The sequence below is a fragment of the Astatotilapia calliptera genome, chromosome 6 (assembly GCF_964374335.1).
Source record: "Astatotilapia calliptera chromosome 6, fAstCal68.1, whole genome shotgun sequence".
NCBI classification, from domain to species: domain Eukaryota; kingdom Metazoa; phylum Chordata; class Actinopteri; order Cichliformes; family Cichlidae; genus Astatotilapia; species Astatotilapia calliptera.
This window is the reverse complement of record NC_137427.1, coordinates 43,059,326-43,073,594: the sequence shown is the minus strand read 5'-3', so window position 1 is coordinate 43,073,594 and position 14,269 is coordinate 43,059,326. Positions and strand designations below refer to the sequence as shown.

The 14,269-nt window shown below is 44.5% G+C and overlaps 1 protein-coding gene across 4 annotated transcripts in view; it reads left to right on the top strand.

Annotated features, from left to right (window-relative positions):
• adisspa (adipose secreted signaling protein a) overlaps positions 1-13,602 on the top strand; it is a 14,539-nt gene extending 937 nt beyond the window's left edge. For 2 of the 4 annotated variants that reach the window (XM_026172134.2, XM_080303283.1), the window contains exons 2-6: positions 672-744; positions 2,310-2,446; positions 2,790-2,943; positions 5,347-5,447; positions 10,952-13,602. In XM_026172134.2, the coding sequence (XP_026027919.2) occupies positions 726-744; positions 2,310-2,446; positions 2,790-2,943; positions 5,347-5,447; positions 10,952-10,990 (450 nt within the window). In that variant the 5' untranslated portion in view covers positions 672-725 and the 3' untranslated portion in view covers positions 10,991-13,602. Of the gene's footprint in view, positions 1-671; positions 745-2,309; positions 2,447-2,789; positions 2,944-5,346; positions 5,473-10,951 lie in introns of all 4 variants that reach the window. The other 2 variants (XM_026172132.2, XM_026172133.2) reach the window with 1 other exon arrangement.
• Positions 13,603-14,269: the final 667 nt, after the last annotated feature.

The window sequence follows — 14,269 nt, the reverse complement described above, 5'->3', positions numbered from 1 at the left end:
AATAAATACATGGATCATATTTATTTTTTTACTAGCAGTGAAATAAGACAACCCATGACCTGTGATGCTGACAGCTCACCTGTCTGTGGGCCAGAACAGCACACAGTGTCATGTGCTGTGCATGTCTCCGTGTTGTGTGTTTATCTGACTCTGTAGAAAAACTACTGAAAGCAACAGCAAACTTTTGTGCGCGCTTGTTCTTGTTCCCCTCTCTGCCCATGGCTCCAGGGCTCGTCCTGTGGCTCTTTTCTGTCACCAGTTTTATCTCTGCACATACTTTTCCTTTACAAGGCTGTTGCTTTGTGCTGAAATTAGAAATTGATCAAAATGAACTTCGGCTCCTGCTCCTTAGTTCTCCAGATCAGACCAGCTGCAGGTCATAAAGGAGAGCCTGGTCAGTTTGCAGTGACTGAGCTTTAAAAATCAGAGTGGCAGTTGTACTCTATTCAAATAATCAATTTGTGGTCTCGGACTGATGAAAAAAAAATCAGTGACAGATTATATTTGACTGGTATTCATATCCAAGGGATATAATAGACTAAAGTAAAAATGGGACAACAGGACAAAGAAGGACGTGGAGGAAGAGACCATGTGATATCGGTCTGTACTGTCCATCTCCACCACAGAGCTGTGACACCGTGCTCTCTGTCTCCCTGTGCTCTCACACTCAGGTCAGTGATGACAGTACTCGGGTTTTGTCTAACCTAAATCCTAACCACATCACCATGGCAACAGGAAGAAAAGGTGAGTGTGATGCTGCTTGTGTGTTTATGAATGCTACTTGTGACTGGCCTTTATTTGAAACCACCAGGGGGCGCTGTATCCCGTTTCGTGATAAAGTGGCAAGTAGTACAGGTACAGGTGATTTGAATGAGCAGAGGGCCTGGCAAATGCAGAAAGCACATGATATTTTCTCACTGTGCTTTTAACGGCTCTGTTTGTGTTTGTTGTTTTTTTCCTGTATGTTTCTAAAAATATGTGTCTGCACTGAAAATGAGCACCAAAAACAATCCAGCTCATCAAAATGTTCTGACTGCGTTATGCCATGTAGTTTACATTCTCTCTGCTGTAACCCATCCAACACTGAAGTTTTAGCATCAGTGAATCACAATGACGGGGTCCTTTGGTCCGTCTGTCACTTGTGTTGTTTTGGTCACAGATTCTCATCAGCCTCGCACCTTCTGCTCGTCTTTGCAATCTAAGAGCAGGAGAATCTAAATCACCTACCTTCTGATTTGTCGATGGTCTGCTGAGCCACAGCTGCTACCAGCTGTTCTCTGAGTGCTTAAGCAGAGTAGAAAAGTACCACATGACAATCGGTGTGTGTCCTACAACCAGTTTGGAAGCATTTTTCATATTGATTCACAAACTGTAGAGAAAGCTGTAATGTCTAACTGAGACACACATGGGAATATCACATTGTGTCTGTGCTGCATCGTTCTGCATCTGATGAGTTGCAGTTGGTGCTGTGCTGTAGGAAGCACTGGTCCAGCACATAGTCCATCCAGATGTTTCTTTGAAGCAGCTGTTGCTGTGAGTCGCCACTGTATAAAATGGAACTGAATTGTTTTACTACAATTTTTTAGGTTGTTTTGGCTCAACTGGCCCACAGCACAAAAGTCAGTAACACACCTCCTCACCCACATCAAACAATCTTATTGTCTTCACACACACCTTTGCTGTCTCTACACGTGCTTCACTACTAAAGATTTTCATTTGCTACTGTGTTGATGCACTTCTCACTTAAGCATTTTGTACTTTTGTCAGCCACAGCTCCAGATCGCTCACTTTCCTGAATACAGTCCAGCATTGCATTTATGCTTTCAATCAAATTCCTGCTCATCCAAATTTCCCTTTCATGCACATCCCAAGGATGCTGTGCTGGACTGAAATCTGGTGACTGTCGAGGCTGTTGGAGTCCGTCTCCTCTTGTCTAACCTTGGTGATAGCAGACATGATTATGCAGGATAAACCCAGCCCATCGACAATGTCTGAAATACTCACAGCAGCCCGCCTGACATCATGAACCATGCCACGTTCATCTTTCTTACTTTGATGCTCAGTTTGAGCTCCAGCAGGCCGTCCTGTCTAAATGCTTTAAATTCCTGCTGATGTCAAAGGCTGATTAGATGTTTGGATTGCTGTGATGAGCAGTGGAACAGGTGTACCTAATAATGTGACAGTACAGTAGTTGGTGTTATGCTCTCAGATTGTATCGGTTTGCTGTTCTCCATCTCAGCAAACACGTTGACAGCAGTTGTGTTCATTTCTACGGTTGCCGTGGTTTGATGTTACCTGTCTGTCCCCAGGCTCTACGTCCAAAGCAGGTGGGGTGCGTTTCCCTGATGATGACGAGACCCCTGGCTCTCCAACACGGAGAGATGACCAGTCGAACGTCGCTACGCTCATTGCTGTCTCAGAGAAGGATGGCAGCTACTTGGTGAAGGTGTGTCTGCACACCGTCAAACGAACACAGTTGTTCGTCATGATTTCATCATTGTAAGCGATTTTTCAGGTGAAGTGTTGATAAAATGACCACAAGGTGTTTTCATGAATGAGCAGAGAAAGTCTCCTGGTTTACGATTTGATTGATTTCCATGTTCATGGATGTTTCATCCGGATACATTTGTAAAATGTAAAGTCCGGCTGAGGAATGGTGGAACAACAAAACAACATTAAACTGAGCCATGAAAATGTGACACCACGGGCTGTGTTAGCCCACATCCTCCTGAGCTATTTGATCCAATGTTTTCTACTCTTTGCCTCTAACACGTCGCTCCTCTGTCAAGGCTGGTTTCCTGAAGAGCCACCACTGTTATGAGATTGTCTTCACTGTCCCAGATGTCCCCACACTGGGCAAAGAGCTCTCATGTCTTCCCTCCTCTTCTCCATCTCGGAGGTCGCCCAGCCTGCGGGTCCAGCGTATTAACTCCACACTGGAGGGTAAGTATAGGTGTACAGGCATACTTCAGGACATGCTTGCACATATGTCTAACCTGCAGTGTTGTGGAGCAGACTGTTGCTGCACAGAGCAGGTGACCATGGTGGGTTAGGTTCTCTGCCCAGCAGTAAGTCTGTAGGTTCTCAGTAATCCAGGTCATGCTAGTCTAAGGAGCTCCTTAGACTCTGTCCACCAGCGTCCTCACTTGTGCTAAAGCATATAGTTAGGGCTGGACCAGGTGACCCTGAATCCTCCCTTTGTTATGCTGCAATAGACGTAGGCTGCCGGGGGATTCCCATGATGCATTGAGTTTTTCCTTTCCAGTCACCTTTCTCACTCACTATGTGTTAACAGACCTCTCTGCATTGAATCATATCTGTTATTAACCTCTGTCTCTCTTCCACAGCATGTCTTTATCCTGTCTTCCTTCTCTCACCCCAAACAGTCGCAGCAGATGGCCCCGCCCCTCCCTGAGCCTGGTTCTGTCGGAGGTTTCTTCCTGTTAAAAGGGAGTTTTTCCTTCCCACTGTCGCCAAAGTGCTTGCTCATAGGGGGTCATATGATTGTTGGGTTTTTCTCTGTATCTATGAGGCGCCTTGAGGCGACTTATGTTGTGATTTGGCGCTATATAAATAAAATTGAATTGAATTGAATTGAAGATTACTTTTTGGGACTAATGTTTCTGTGGAATCTTTTCACACGAGCACAACACAAGTCTGTAACCAAGAAATGTATTTTGAAATTCCAATTTATATATCACCAAATCATGACAGTCGCCTCAAGGTGCTTTATATTATAAGGTAAAGACCCCACAATAATCATATGACCCCCTATGAGCAAGCACTTTGGTGACAGTGGGAAGGAAAAACTCCCTTTTAACAGGAAGAAACCTCCGGCAGAACCAGGCTCAGGGAGGGGCGGGGCCATCTGCTGCGACTGATTGGGGTTAGGGGAGAAAGACATCCTAAGGAAAATGTATATGCATGGTCACATTTCCCAACACCAGGAAGTGAAAACCTAAAAACGAAACCAAAATATGGCGTTAGTGTCTACTGTCTGTGGCAGCGTCTGCGTCTCTGTGCTGAGAATATTGGTAACACCTTGCTATTTTTGAAAGTACGAACCTAAATTAAAACCCTGAGTAACTGAATGATTGTATTACATTACACTGATTAGCCCGTGTGAATAAACTGAGCATAAGCCATCTTGGGTTAAAAGCGATCCTGGAAGCCTACGTAGAACAAAACTCGAGTCTGCCTCGTGTCAGCAGGCCCAGTATTTGAGCTCTCGTCTGTAATAGTATGCCAAAGCTCAGCTCTCCATACAGCTGTGACACTGTCTCTGCCTGACCCAAGCATCTCAGTACCGCAATAACAGATCTCTGCTCTCGAGCAGGTTTGAGATCAAGAGTCAGCTGACTGCTGTTGCCAGTGTCTCAGCAGAAACAGCTGGATTCATCTCTCTAGCAGCTCAACACCTCCCAGGCTTGGTTTAGCACTAAGGAGCTAAACCAAACAAACCAGTCAGCGCTCCTTCATTGCAGCTGCATGGATCTAGTCTTCAAAGGAACAGCCACAAAAAAATAAATCAACCACATTCCTGAATTTCCCCGTCCAGGAACAGCTTCAATGTCCTGGATAAGCAAGAACTGGGTTGTAATTAGAGGGGAAGATACCAACACATGAGTTCACTGGAGTGTGGACGTTCAACCCACTGTCACAGCAAAGTGTGTAATAGACATGCCGGTCCACAGTGTCCAAAATGGCTACCCTGGATGAATAAAGACATTTTCAATCATAAAAGACAAGAGGGAGGGTAAGGAGAAGAGTGTTCAGCTACAATAACAAGAAATGAAAGCACTGATGGCTTTCAGTGAACAGACTGAGTCTCTGAGGACGAGCTTTAAAGATCTGTGGTGCAACGAAAACGTTCTTCAAGCTTTGGATGTCACTGTTTGTTTCTGCACTTACCAACTGTCTGTCCTCTGGCTGTGTCCCAGAATACTTCAGCTTTTGTGCAACCACACCTAAAAAAAACCAGACGGCCGTCGAGCCGAATACCAATCTCAAAGTTTCCTTTTATAGCAAAACGTTTGAAGAAGACTGTCTACAACTTATTTAAGCATTACATTAGAACATCGTCACTCAGGGTTAAGATGGCATCAGAGTTACTGAGTCTGTGCTTGTTAGAGTTAGGAGTGCTGAATGTTTTGTTCTTTGCTGCTTGAGGTAAATGCAGTCTTTGATACATTAGACATAGATATGCCGCAGCACAGGGTTGGTACACCTGGGGCTAAAGTATTCCTTTAACTGCATTGATGATGTTTCTAAAGTTCATTGGACTCAGCGTGGTGCAGACTGCGTATGAATAACTTGTCTCCTTCCTCACTCCCTCGTTCTCTTTAGGAGGTGTAAAGGTAACATGTGAATACAGAACTCACCAGGAGGGGGTGCAACAGGAGGAGATCACCATGGTAACCAGAGGGAGAAAAGACAGCAGTCTAAAGGTCAGACTCCAGGCCAGGGTCATTGGTAGGTGCTTGTGCACCGACAGATACACACACATACGCGCGCACAGACAGAGTAAACAGGTCCTAATCATACAGGACTGCATCTTTATTACCTTGTTGACTGTACACAGATCAAACACAGTTCAACAGGACACAGTGCAGCACAGTGAAACATTATAGTATGAGTATTATGCGTCAGTACATCTGGAACTGAGATTCTTGTTAAGGTGGAAGGAGTCCTGAAGAAAGGATATGTGGAGATTTTAACCCTTTAAAACCGGTCAGAGCAGCACGCTCCGTTTTGCATAACTATTTTTAAATCCCGGTAGCACTGCAACCACGTGAGCTAGCGCAAAAATTTTTTTTGCATATGAAACCGGAGGAGTTGTACTTACATCTTATGCCATCAGCTTGTCCTCGGTCACAGTTTCCTTCCACATAAAGCTTTGCAAAAACTGCATAAAAAGCACTTGCAGCAACAAAAACATAATATTCCAGAAACACGCTTTGCCGATCCGATCAGCTGTTCATAACACTTCCTCCGTCCATCAGCACGAACTATCGCATGTCCGCCATGTTCTGCCCGAAATTGGAAGTGACGTCATTTTCGCGGAAATGTAGTTTTTTACCACCAGTGACCGCTGCGAATGGGCAGCTGAGAATCAGGGAAAGACCAGATGACAGCCTGGAAAGACTGCTGACAGGAGGGAATAGACCCTAATGGGGCTGGTGTGGGTTAGTGCCTCATACCAGCAGGACCCAGTGTTTTTTAGCGTACCTGGGTACACCCATTATTGCTACAGAAGTCTCAAAAGAGAAGGGTCTGCGAGAGCAGGGGTGAAAGAAGACCCTTTCCGGACGGATTTAATGGCAACGAACCATGGAACGGTACCACCGATGAATAGATCAACCAGCATTGCAAATAATGGACCATCAATGATGGTAGGAAAGAAGCTGCAGGACTGCATTTGTGGCTGGCCAAAACTAACAACTGACATGGGCCTTGAAATATTAGATTCTAGCTCTAGCTTAATATCAGCCGCTAGCTTGGAGTTTAGCCACCAACAGCTAGCAACACATTTCCAAGCCAGCCACAATCAACACCATCAACCAGCCCAGAGCTCATTCAGAAACAGCTAACAGAGTCTTCCAACACTGAGTCTAGCCAACCACTACCAGCAAGGGAAAGGAAGATGGAAGGTAGGAAAGATCAGATTCTGTGGCCCAGATCCAGTGAGAAAAGAGAGTGGGTCTGGCTCTTATACTAGATCAACAAAAGGGTCCAGTTGAAAGGAAGCTGGAGAACCTGGGAACCATCATCTACAGCTATGGGGCTGAGCGATGTGGGGTAAAGAACAAGACTCAGAGCAGAAAGGCCATTTCAACCAGTTAAATTCCAGGAGACAGCAGGAAATTGATAGAGGCATGAACCAGTTATCATTCCGACTGATATGCCACCTATCCAGGCACCTGAACACCAAATGGACATAAGACCACCAACATGGAGTGAAGTGGAGAAGGTAGTGAAGCAGGCAAGAGCAGCATCGGCTCCAGGACCTAATGGCATCTCATATAGGCTCTACAAAAACACCCCACGAGTCCTCAAATACCTGTGGACGCTGATAAAGGTAGCGTGGCAGAAAGGAGTGATTCCAAAGGCTTGGAGAAGAGAAAGAGGTATTCTGATCCCTAAGGAGAAGAACTCCTCATCCATCAGACAGTTTCGCCAGATCAGCCTGCTGAACGTAGAGGGAAAAATCTCCTTCAGTGTCTTGGCCCAAAGACTATCTGCTTTCCTGCAAAGAAACAACTATATTGACACATCAGTGCAGAAGGCGGCGCTTCTCTGGATGTCTGGAGCATGCCAGCGTCGTCTGGCACCAGATTCAAACTGCTGAGAAAGAACAAAGAGACCATCACGTGGTCTTTTTAGACCTTGCCAACGCCTTTTGGTCAGTTCTGCATTAGATCTTGTGGATGGCCTTCAACTATTTCAGCGTACCAAACCACATCACAGGACTGGTCAAGACCCACTTTAAGGATTTACAGTTTTGTGTGACAGCTGAGAACACCACCACAGCCTGGCAACACCTGGGAATTGGAGTTATGGCAGGCTGCACGATTTCCCCTCTGGCATTTATCACGGCAATGGAGTTGGTCATGAGGGCATTCCAGTGGGTAGTGGGAGGTGAGAGACTCAAGAGTGGCCTTCGTCTTCCTCCCATTAGAGCCTACATGGATGGTCATCTAAATTACACCAGGGCCTGTGCTGCCGGCTTAGGCCATCCGCACCACACCAGTAACCCAAGAAACCCAAAGCAGGCTCGAGCACCAACAGAGAGGTCATTATTGGCTGCTTCTGTTTTTTTTTTAAGTTTATTATTGGTTGTTAATTTAAAAAGTGAGGTTAGAGGAACAGAAGACGCAGCCACACTATGACGAAAGAAGGAAAAACAGAAAGTAAGGCTGTAAACACGACTTCCTCCCGTCACCTAGCATTGGCTGATGGTTCGATTCCCCATCAAGTGTGGTGGCGTGGACCAAGAGAGAACACAGGATCACGAGGAGGTGGGGCTACCCGCATCAATGCTCCCAGTTGCCTGCTGCTACATCACCATCTCCCAGGAAACACAGGTGATCTGACTGTTCGTCACCACACCCAAGACCCCCGCCTTGTGCTGTGCCTCCTCAGTCAGTGGGGTCATCCCAGTGGGGCTGCTTATCAAAGAAGAAGCTGGACTACCAGGTGCTGCAGTCCTGGATGTGAGGGATGACTTCACCACATGAGCTGCTGCTGCACGTAGAGCTGATGCACCTTTGATAGTAGTTGGTGGCCGCCACGAGAGACCCTCCTGCTGGCAGCCCAACAATGGCAGCCATTGTTGGGCTGCTGGTCACTGCACACTGTGCTGATGGAACCCTTGTGTGGACCCAGACGTGCTTAATGTTCGGGAGTACTCACTTCGATCAGTTGGCGAGGCTGGGGGAGCGAACGTTAGGCAACGGGGCCCATTTGAAAAGAAGTTTTGGGTAAATGTGTGTCACAAAACAGCTGTGTGCAAGCAGGAGAAGGACCCAAACGCAAACTCACCAGAGCGGGAACTTAACTAAAAAATGCAGCTTTAATTGCTGAACAGAAATAAAGGTGATACAAAACCTTGCAAACTAAACTGGGAAAAACTAATACACGAGGAGACTCGGGGAGAATCACACACAGCTATGAGGGAGGACGTGACACTAACAAAGAGAAACACAAGGCTTAAATACACTGAAGGATAACGAGGGTAATGAGACACAGAAGGAGAGCACAGCTGGGAGTAATTAGGCTGAACTAGACAAGGGAAGCAAAACTAGAAACACTGACATGAGACACAGACCTTCAACGTGAAACAGGAAACACACTGACTGAACTCAAGACATGTAAACTTAACAGACTGGGGAGACAGAACATAGAGACCTGAAACATGGGGCAGAAAGGCACAGTAGACACAACACGGAACATAGGGAAGCCATCACACAAAACCTAAGAACTAAACCCAAATTTCCCATGTGTGGGACTAATAAAGCTTATCTTATCTTATCTTATCTTATCTTATCTTATCTTGACAACCATAACTGAAACCTAGGGAAATGACAATAATCAAAACCGTACAACCAAGGACTTAGAACATAAACCATAATATAAAAATACAAGAACTCAAACTGGACCGTGACAATGTGACCCTCCAACGTTCGAGTGAGTTTCAGTGACGCTGTGGTATCTTTCTTTTTTCAGGCTGCACTCAACTTTATTTTGTTTGCAGTGAAGTGAGAGAGGTTAAGAAAAGCCAGTGGCAGCGCCACCTTCAGGCTTAATGGTGCAAACATGCATTACAAATGTTAAAAACATTGCTTCCTGGCGTTCACCTGATGTCAGCGGAGAATCCAGTGCTATTAGTTACCTGTCTGGTAGTTTCGGAAGGAGGACGTTACCAAGAAACTGATCAATTTTTTGATGGGTTTATCTGTGGAAAATACAGACTGTTTATTCTTTCAGGGTCATATATTATGTTCCCAGATAAATCTTTAACAGCACATATAGTTCTTTTTTCTTTCTTTCTTTTTTAACTGGTTAGCTAAGAATTGACCGGATTTGTTACCGTATTCAAAAGTTTGCAAGCCAAGTCTTTGTACTAAGATTTGAGTTTTTTTAATTAATAATTTCATTTAATTCTAGTTTTGTTTTGCGTATTTTGTTAATTATTTCCTGATCTTGCTGGGATACATAATCCTCTTATAAGGATTAGATTTTTTTTCCAAGTTCCTGAATATTTTTGTTTTCTTCTTCTACCCTCTGTGTCTATAACCATGTTGAGTACTATAAAATTAACATTTCTATGCGTTAAAATTGCTGCTCCCCTTTGTCTAGAGTTATAGCAGGCTGAGAACACGCGTGTGCAGCTGTGACCTTAGCGTGCCCATAGTCATGTGTGTATGGCTAATGTCGCTTACATGGGTGTGGAAATAGTTATGGCATCACCTTGAATCGACTAACTGATATTAATAAGTTAAACAGATGTTAACGCAAGAGGATGAGAAAGAAAAAAGGATTCTTATCTGGAGTGATGTTACAGTCCCGATCAAAAGTTTAAGACCACCTGAAAAATGACACAAAATCATATTTTTGCATGTTTGGATCTTAACAAGGTTCCCAGTAGCTTCAACATGGAACAAGGAGAAATGGGAGTGAGACAAAATCATTTTCTGATCATGCAGTTTAATGAAAACAACGTTTAAACTGAAACAGGCTGTTTTACAGCTGATCAAAAGTTTAAGACCACACCTCCAAAATAACCTGTAAACCCCAAAACAGAAATCAAAGTTCCAAACATGAACTCAGTGACGAACACCTCCACTGTTATTCTGCCTCTAAACATCATAATCCGTCCTTCATGCTGCTCAGTAACATTCAGTATTTATTATTTACTGTTACTGATGCTGATGTTGGCTGTTGCCGTGGTTTCCTGCTGTGTTGTTTTCTTTTGCTTGTTTTTTTTCAGCAGGTCTTTTCTCTCCGTCTCTCTTCTCATCTGTTTTTCTTTCCTTCTCCTTCTGTTGAGTCTCTTCACAACTTCTCTTGTCCTTGTCTTTCCCGTCCTGTGGTGCTGTCCGTTCTGATTGTAACAACTTAAAAATATAATAGATAAATAAGTAAAGATTGAATAAACCATCATAATCTATTGGACCCACATACCAAAAGCTCTAATGATCCATTTGGGAAAATAAATCTTTAGCATTGCTACAGCGCTGGACAGGACAGACAAAAAAAGAAAAAAGAAAGAGCTCATTAAGTTGTCATAAAGAAAAGAAACCATTTTTCTGCTACTAAGAGCTAAAGTTATTTCAGTAACTACAGCCTGCTTGGCTACGCTGTCTAAGCATTTCATGGAATGTCACATAGTTTTTCCCTGCCGGCATCTCTCCATCTACTCTGACATCTTCCCCTTTTTTCCTCTGTCCAGACCCACATCACGGCACCCCCATGCTGCTGGAGGGGGTGAGGTGTCTCGGTGCCAGGAAAGATGCCCACACAAAGCACAGCAGTGATCGTAAGAAGATATGAAGTGTGTAACTCCTGATCATACTCAGTGACTGGGTCAGGGTGCAGTAGAGAGAGAAACATGGATCCATACATAATAAGTAGAATTCATCTGAAGGACAAACAAACTGCCCTGAAAATCACATCACAGTCACAGTCATGCAATTACATTTACACGAGGCTGCCATAGAGCCATAATGCCTCTGCTGCTGGGGCCAGTCAAACCAGTGTTACAGCACACGCACACAGACACACACACACACACACACACACACACACACACACACACACACACACACACACACAGACACACACACACACACACATACACAGACACACACACACAGACACACACACACACACACACAGACACACACACACACACACACACACACAGACACACACACACAGACACACACACACAGACACACACACACACACACACACACACACACACACACACACACACACACACACACACACACACACACACACACAGGGTGTGAGTTTCACACTTGTGTAACAGTAATGACCACAGTAACCTTGCATGAGGTGTTGTGAGCTGTCACAAACACAAAGCCAGCTGGCCTGGTGTCACGTTCCCTGTATCTACTCTGAACCACCTGGAGGTAGAAAACCTGAAATTAGAGTGAAATTCCAAAATAGACGTTAAGTCTCTGAACGTTAATGCCACTAACAGGGTTTATGAAAGATAAGACAGACATTTTACCTGGTGACGCTGAGGTTGGACTCACCTGTTCCACACCGTTTACACTTTTACACCACATGTAGTTGCACAGCAGCTTAATTAACCGACTCACCTGTATACTCTTCTTGTATCATGACCAATGTTCCCTCTAATGTTTCATGTGTCTGAGCGAGCACACAAACTCCCTGAGCGTCCCTTGGACCACTGTGAGCAGCAGCAGACGTGTGCACTGTGGTCACGCCAGCATCCAATCCATCCAAGTTACATGTTTATTAAAATAATCAAATTACAGCATTTATGTTAGACGACTTTTAATTAACTGCTTTAGCCCACTTACAATGAAAATTAAAAAAATCCTGTTCATGACCTGCAGCATGTTAACACTATTGGAAAGAAAAATAACTTCAACTCGTCAAAGGAGCTTGCAAAGAAAAGCGTCTGGACTTCTTTAAGTTGCTTGAAGACGTTTCACCTTCATCCGAGAAGCTTCTTCAGTTCTAAGGTCAAATGGTGGAGAGTCCCAGATATAAACCTAGTGGGAGTTTCCCCCCACAGAGGGACAAAAGGACCCCCTGATGATCCTCTAATCAGCTGAGCCAAGGTGTGTAACTGGGTGTGAGTCCCAATCAGCCAGAGTTTCGGGTGTGTTCATTGTGAAACCTGGCCCCACCTTATCATGCGAATTCCTGAGGTCAGATGGCCCAGGATGTGAGTGGGCGTTAAGGCGTCTGGGGAGGATCTCCAAACTGGATTATAGATGGCAGAGAGTTGGTGTCGTAAACCCCGCCTCTGTCCCCTGCCCAGCAGCCACCTGTAGCACAGTTTCCAGTGTTTCCTGCTCAGCAGCCGCCTGTACCCCAGTCACCAACTCCACCACCACCACTTTCACCTCAAGTTCAGTCACCCATAGGGGAGAACCCAGCCAGCCTCAAGTTTTGTCAGCTGGAGGGTCCGAGGAGCTCGTCCAGGTTTCAAAGATGGTCGCTCACGATGACCTGGATGACTGAGAACCTTCACAGACATAACTTCAACTCCAATTTTGAAAACACAACTTTCTTTTTTTTTTTTATAAAGCTCTGACTTGTATTATGAGTCTGTGGTCTGGGAGAGAGTCTGTAACTCTGTCTGCAAAATACAGTAAATAATGACCAATGCTGGGCAGTTAATTATATACTTACTTCTTATATAAACAATAAACAATATAAACAACGACAGTATTCAGGAAGAAAACAAACACTGCAGATATTTTATCATAACTCTGGTTTTACGTGGCCGATCAACACAATTTAAAAACTGGTATAAAGTCCACACTTTTCTCGTCAGTTGTTCCGTCTGTCCTGCTCACATCTCCAATGGTTGTACACGTTGTCATTAACGTGGCTTCACTCCACATCAGCCGCTTTGCTCGCTAAAACACCGGCACATAAGGACGCTGTCATAGCCTGTCAGCGACGTTGATTAGCTGCGTATATACGAATGTGAATCGCATCATTGGCTGGACTGTGGGATAAGGTGCATCGTTCTGATCCCATACAGGAGCAGCCAGTCACTGACTAACACTGCAAAACAGAATCGTTAAAGTATTAATTTTAATTTCAATTCAGGTTCAATTTTTTTTTGTGCGCAGAGACGTGCCAGCAGTGCGCAATTGCGCACGTGCACAGTTTAGAGGGAACATTGGTCATGACAGACTCTGAAGTTATCATGTAACCATACAGCTGTGTGTACTGTAGACCTTTTAAACCCCCAACATTACTGGCACCAAGCCTGACTCTGACATGTGTAATAGAAGTAGATCCTCACTGCCTTTTCCTTTGTGCTAACCTCTTTTTCTAATTGCTATAAACGTGTCTTGTGTAACCTTTTCCTGTGGCACTGTTGTGTTTTAATATGTTGAAAAAGTTCACTTGTGTGAAGCGATCCTGACCCCCAGTTTCAGTGTTTTTCTTTGTTGGATCAGTCAGCTTTCCTGCTGCGTTCCTGAAAAAGGGGAGACTGTGACACAGACCACGCCCCTGCCACACTGTGAAATGTACTTTTTTCCCCAGTGGGCAGCGTGGGCACCCAAATTCCTGAACGCAGTAACTTGACAACAAGGCACCATAGAATTGTTAAAATGATGTAACGGAGCGGAAAGGCTGATTTTATTTCCAAGATGTTTTGTGTTTTTAAAAGGAAGGAAACCTTCCTAAAAACGGGCAGAGCAGTGGAGCCGCCAAGGGAAGCACACAATTTAAACTGTAAGATTAAAAATATAATTTATTATATTTAAATAGTTAAAAATGTAAAATGAATTAAAATAACCTTGGCCAAGGGATAACACAATAAAAATCAATAAAACACAACATTAAAAGTCCAGTGGGATCCACCCCGGCATAAAAGTCACAAAAAAACTAAGAAATCCAGCGTAGTAGTAAAAGAGGGAAACCCAGCGGAGTCCTCACCTTCCTCCCCGCATTCCACGTCCCGGTGCACTGAAGGAAGGGAGGGAGCGGCAGTCACTATTCCTTTCGACAGTTTTACTTTAATAAA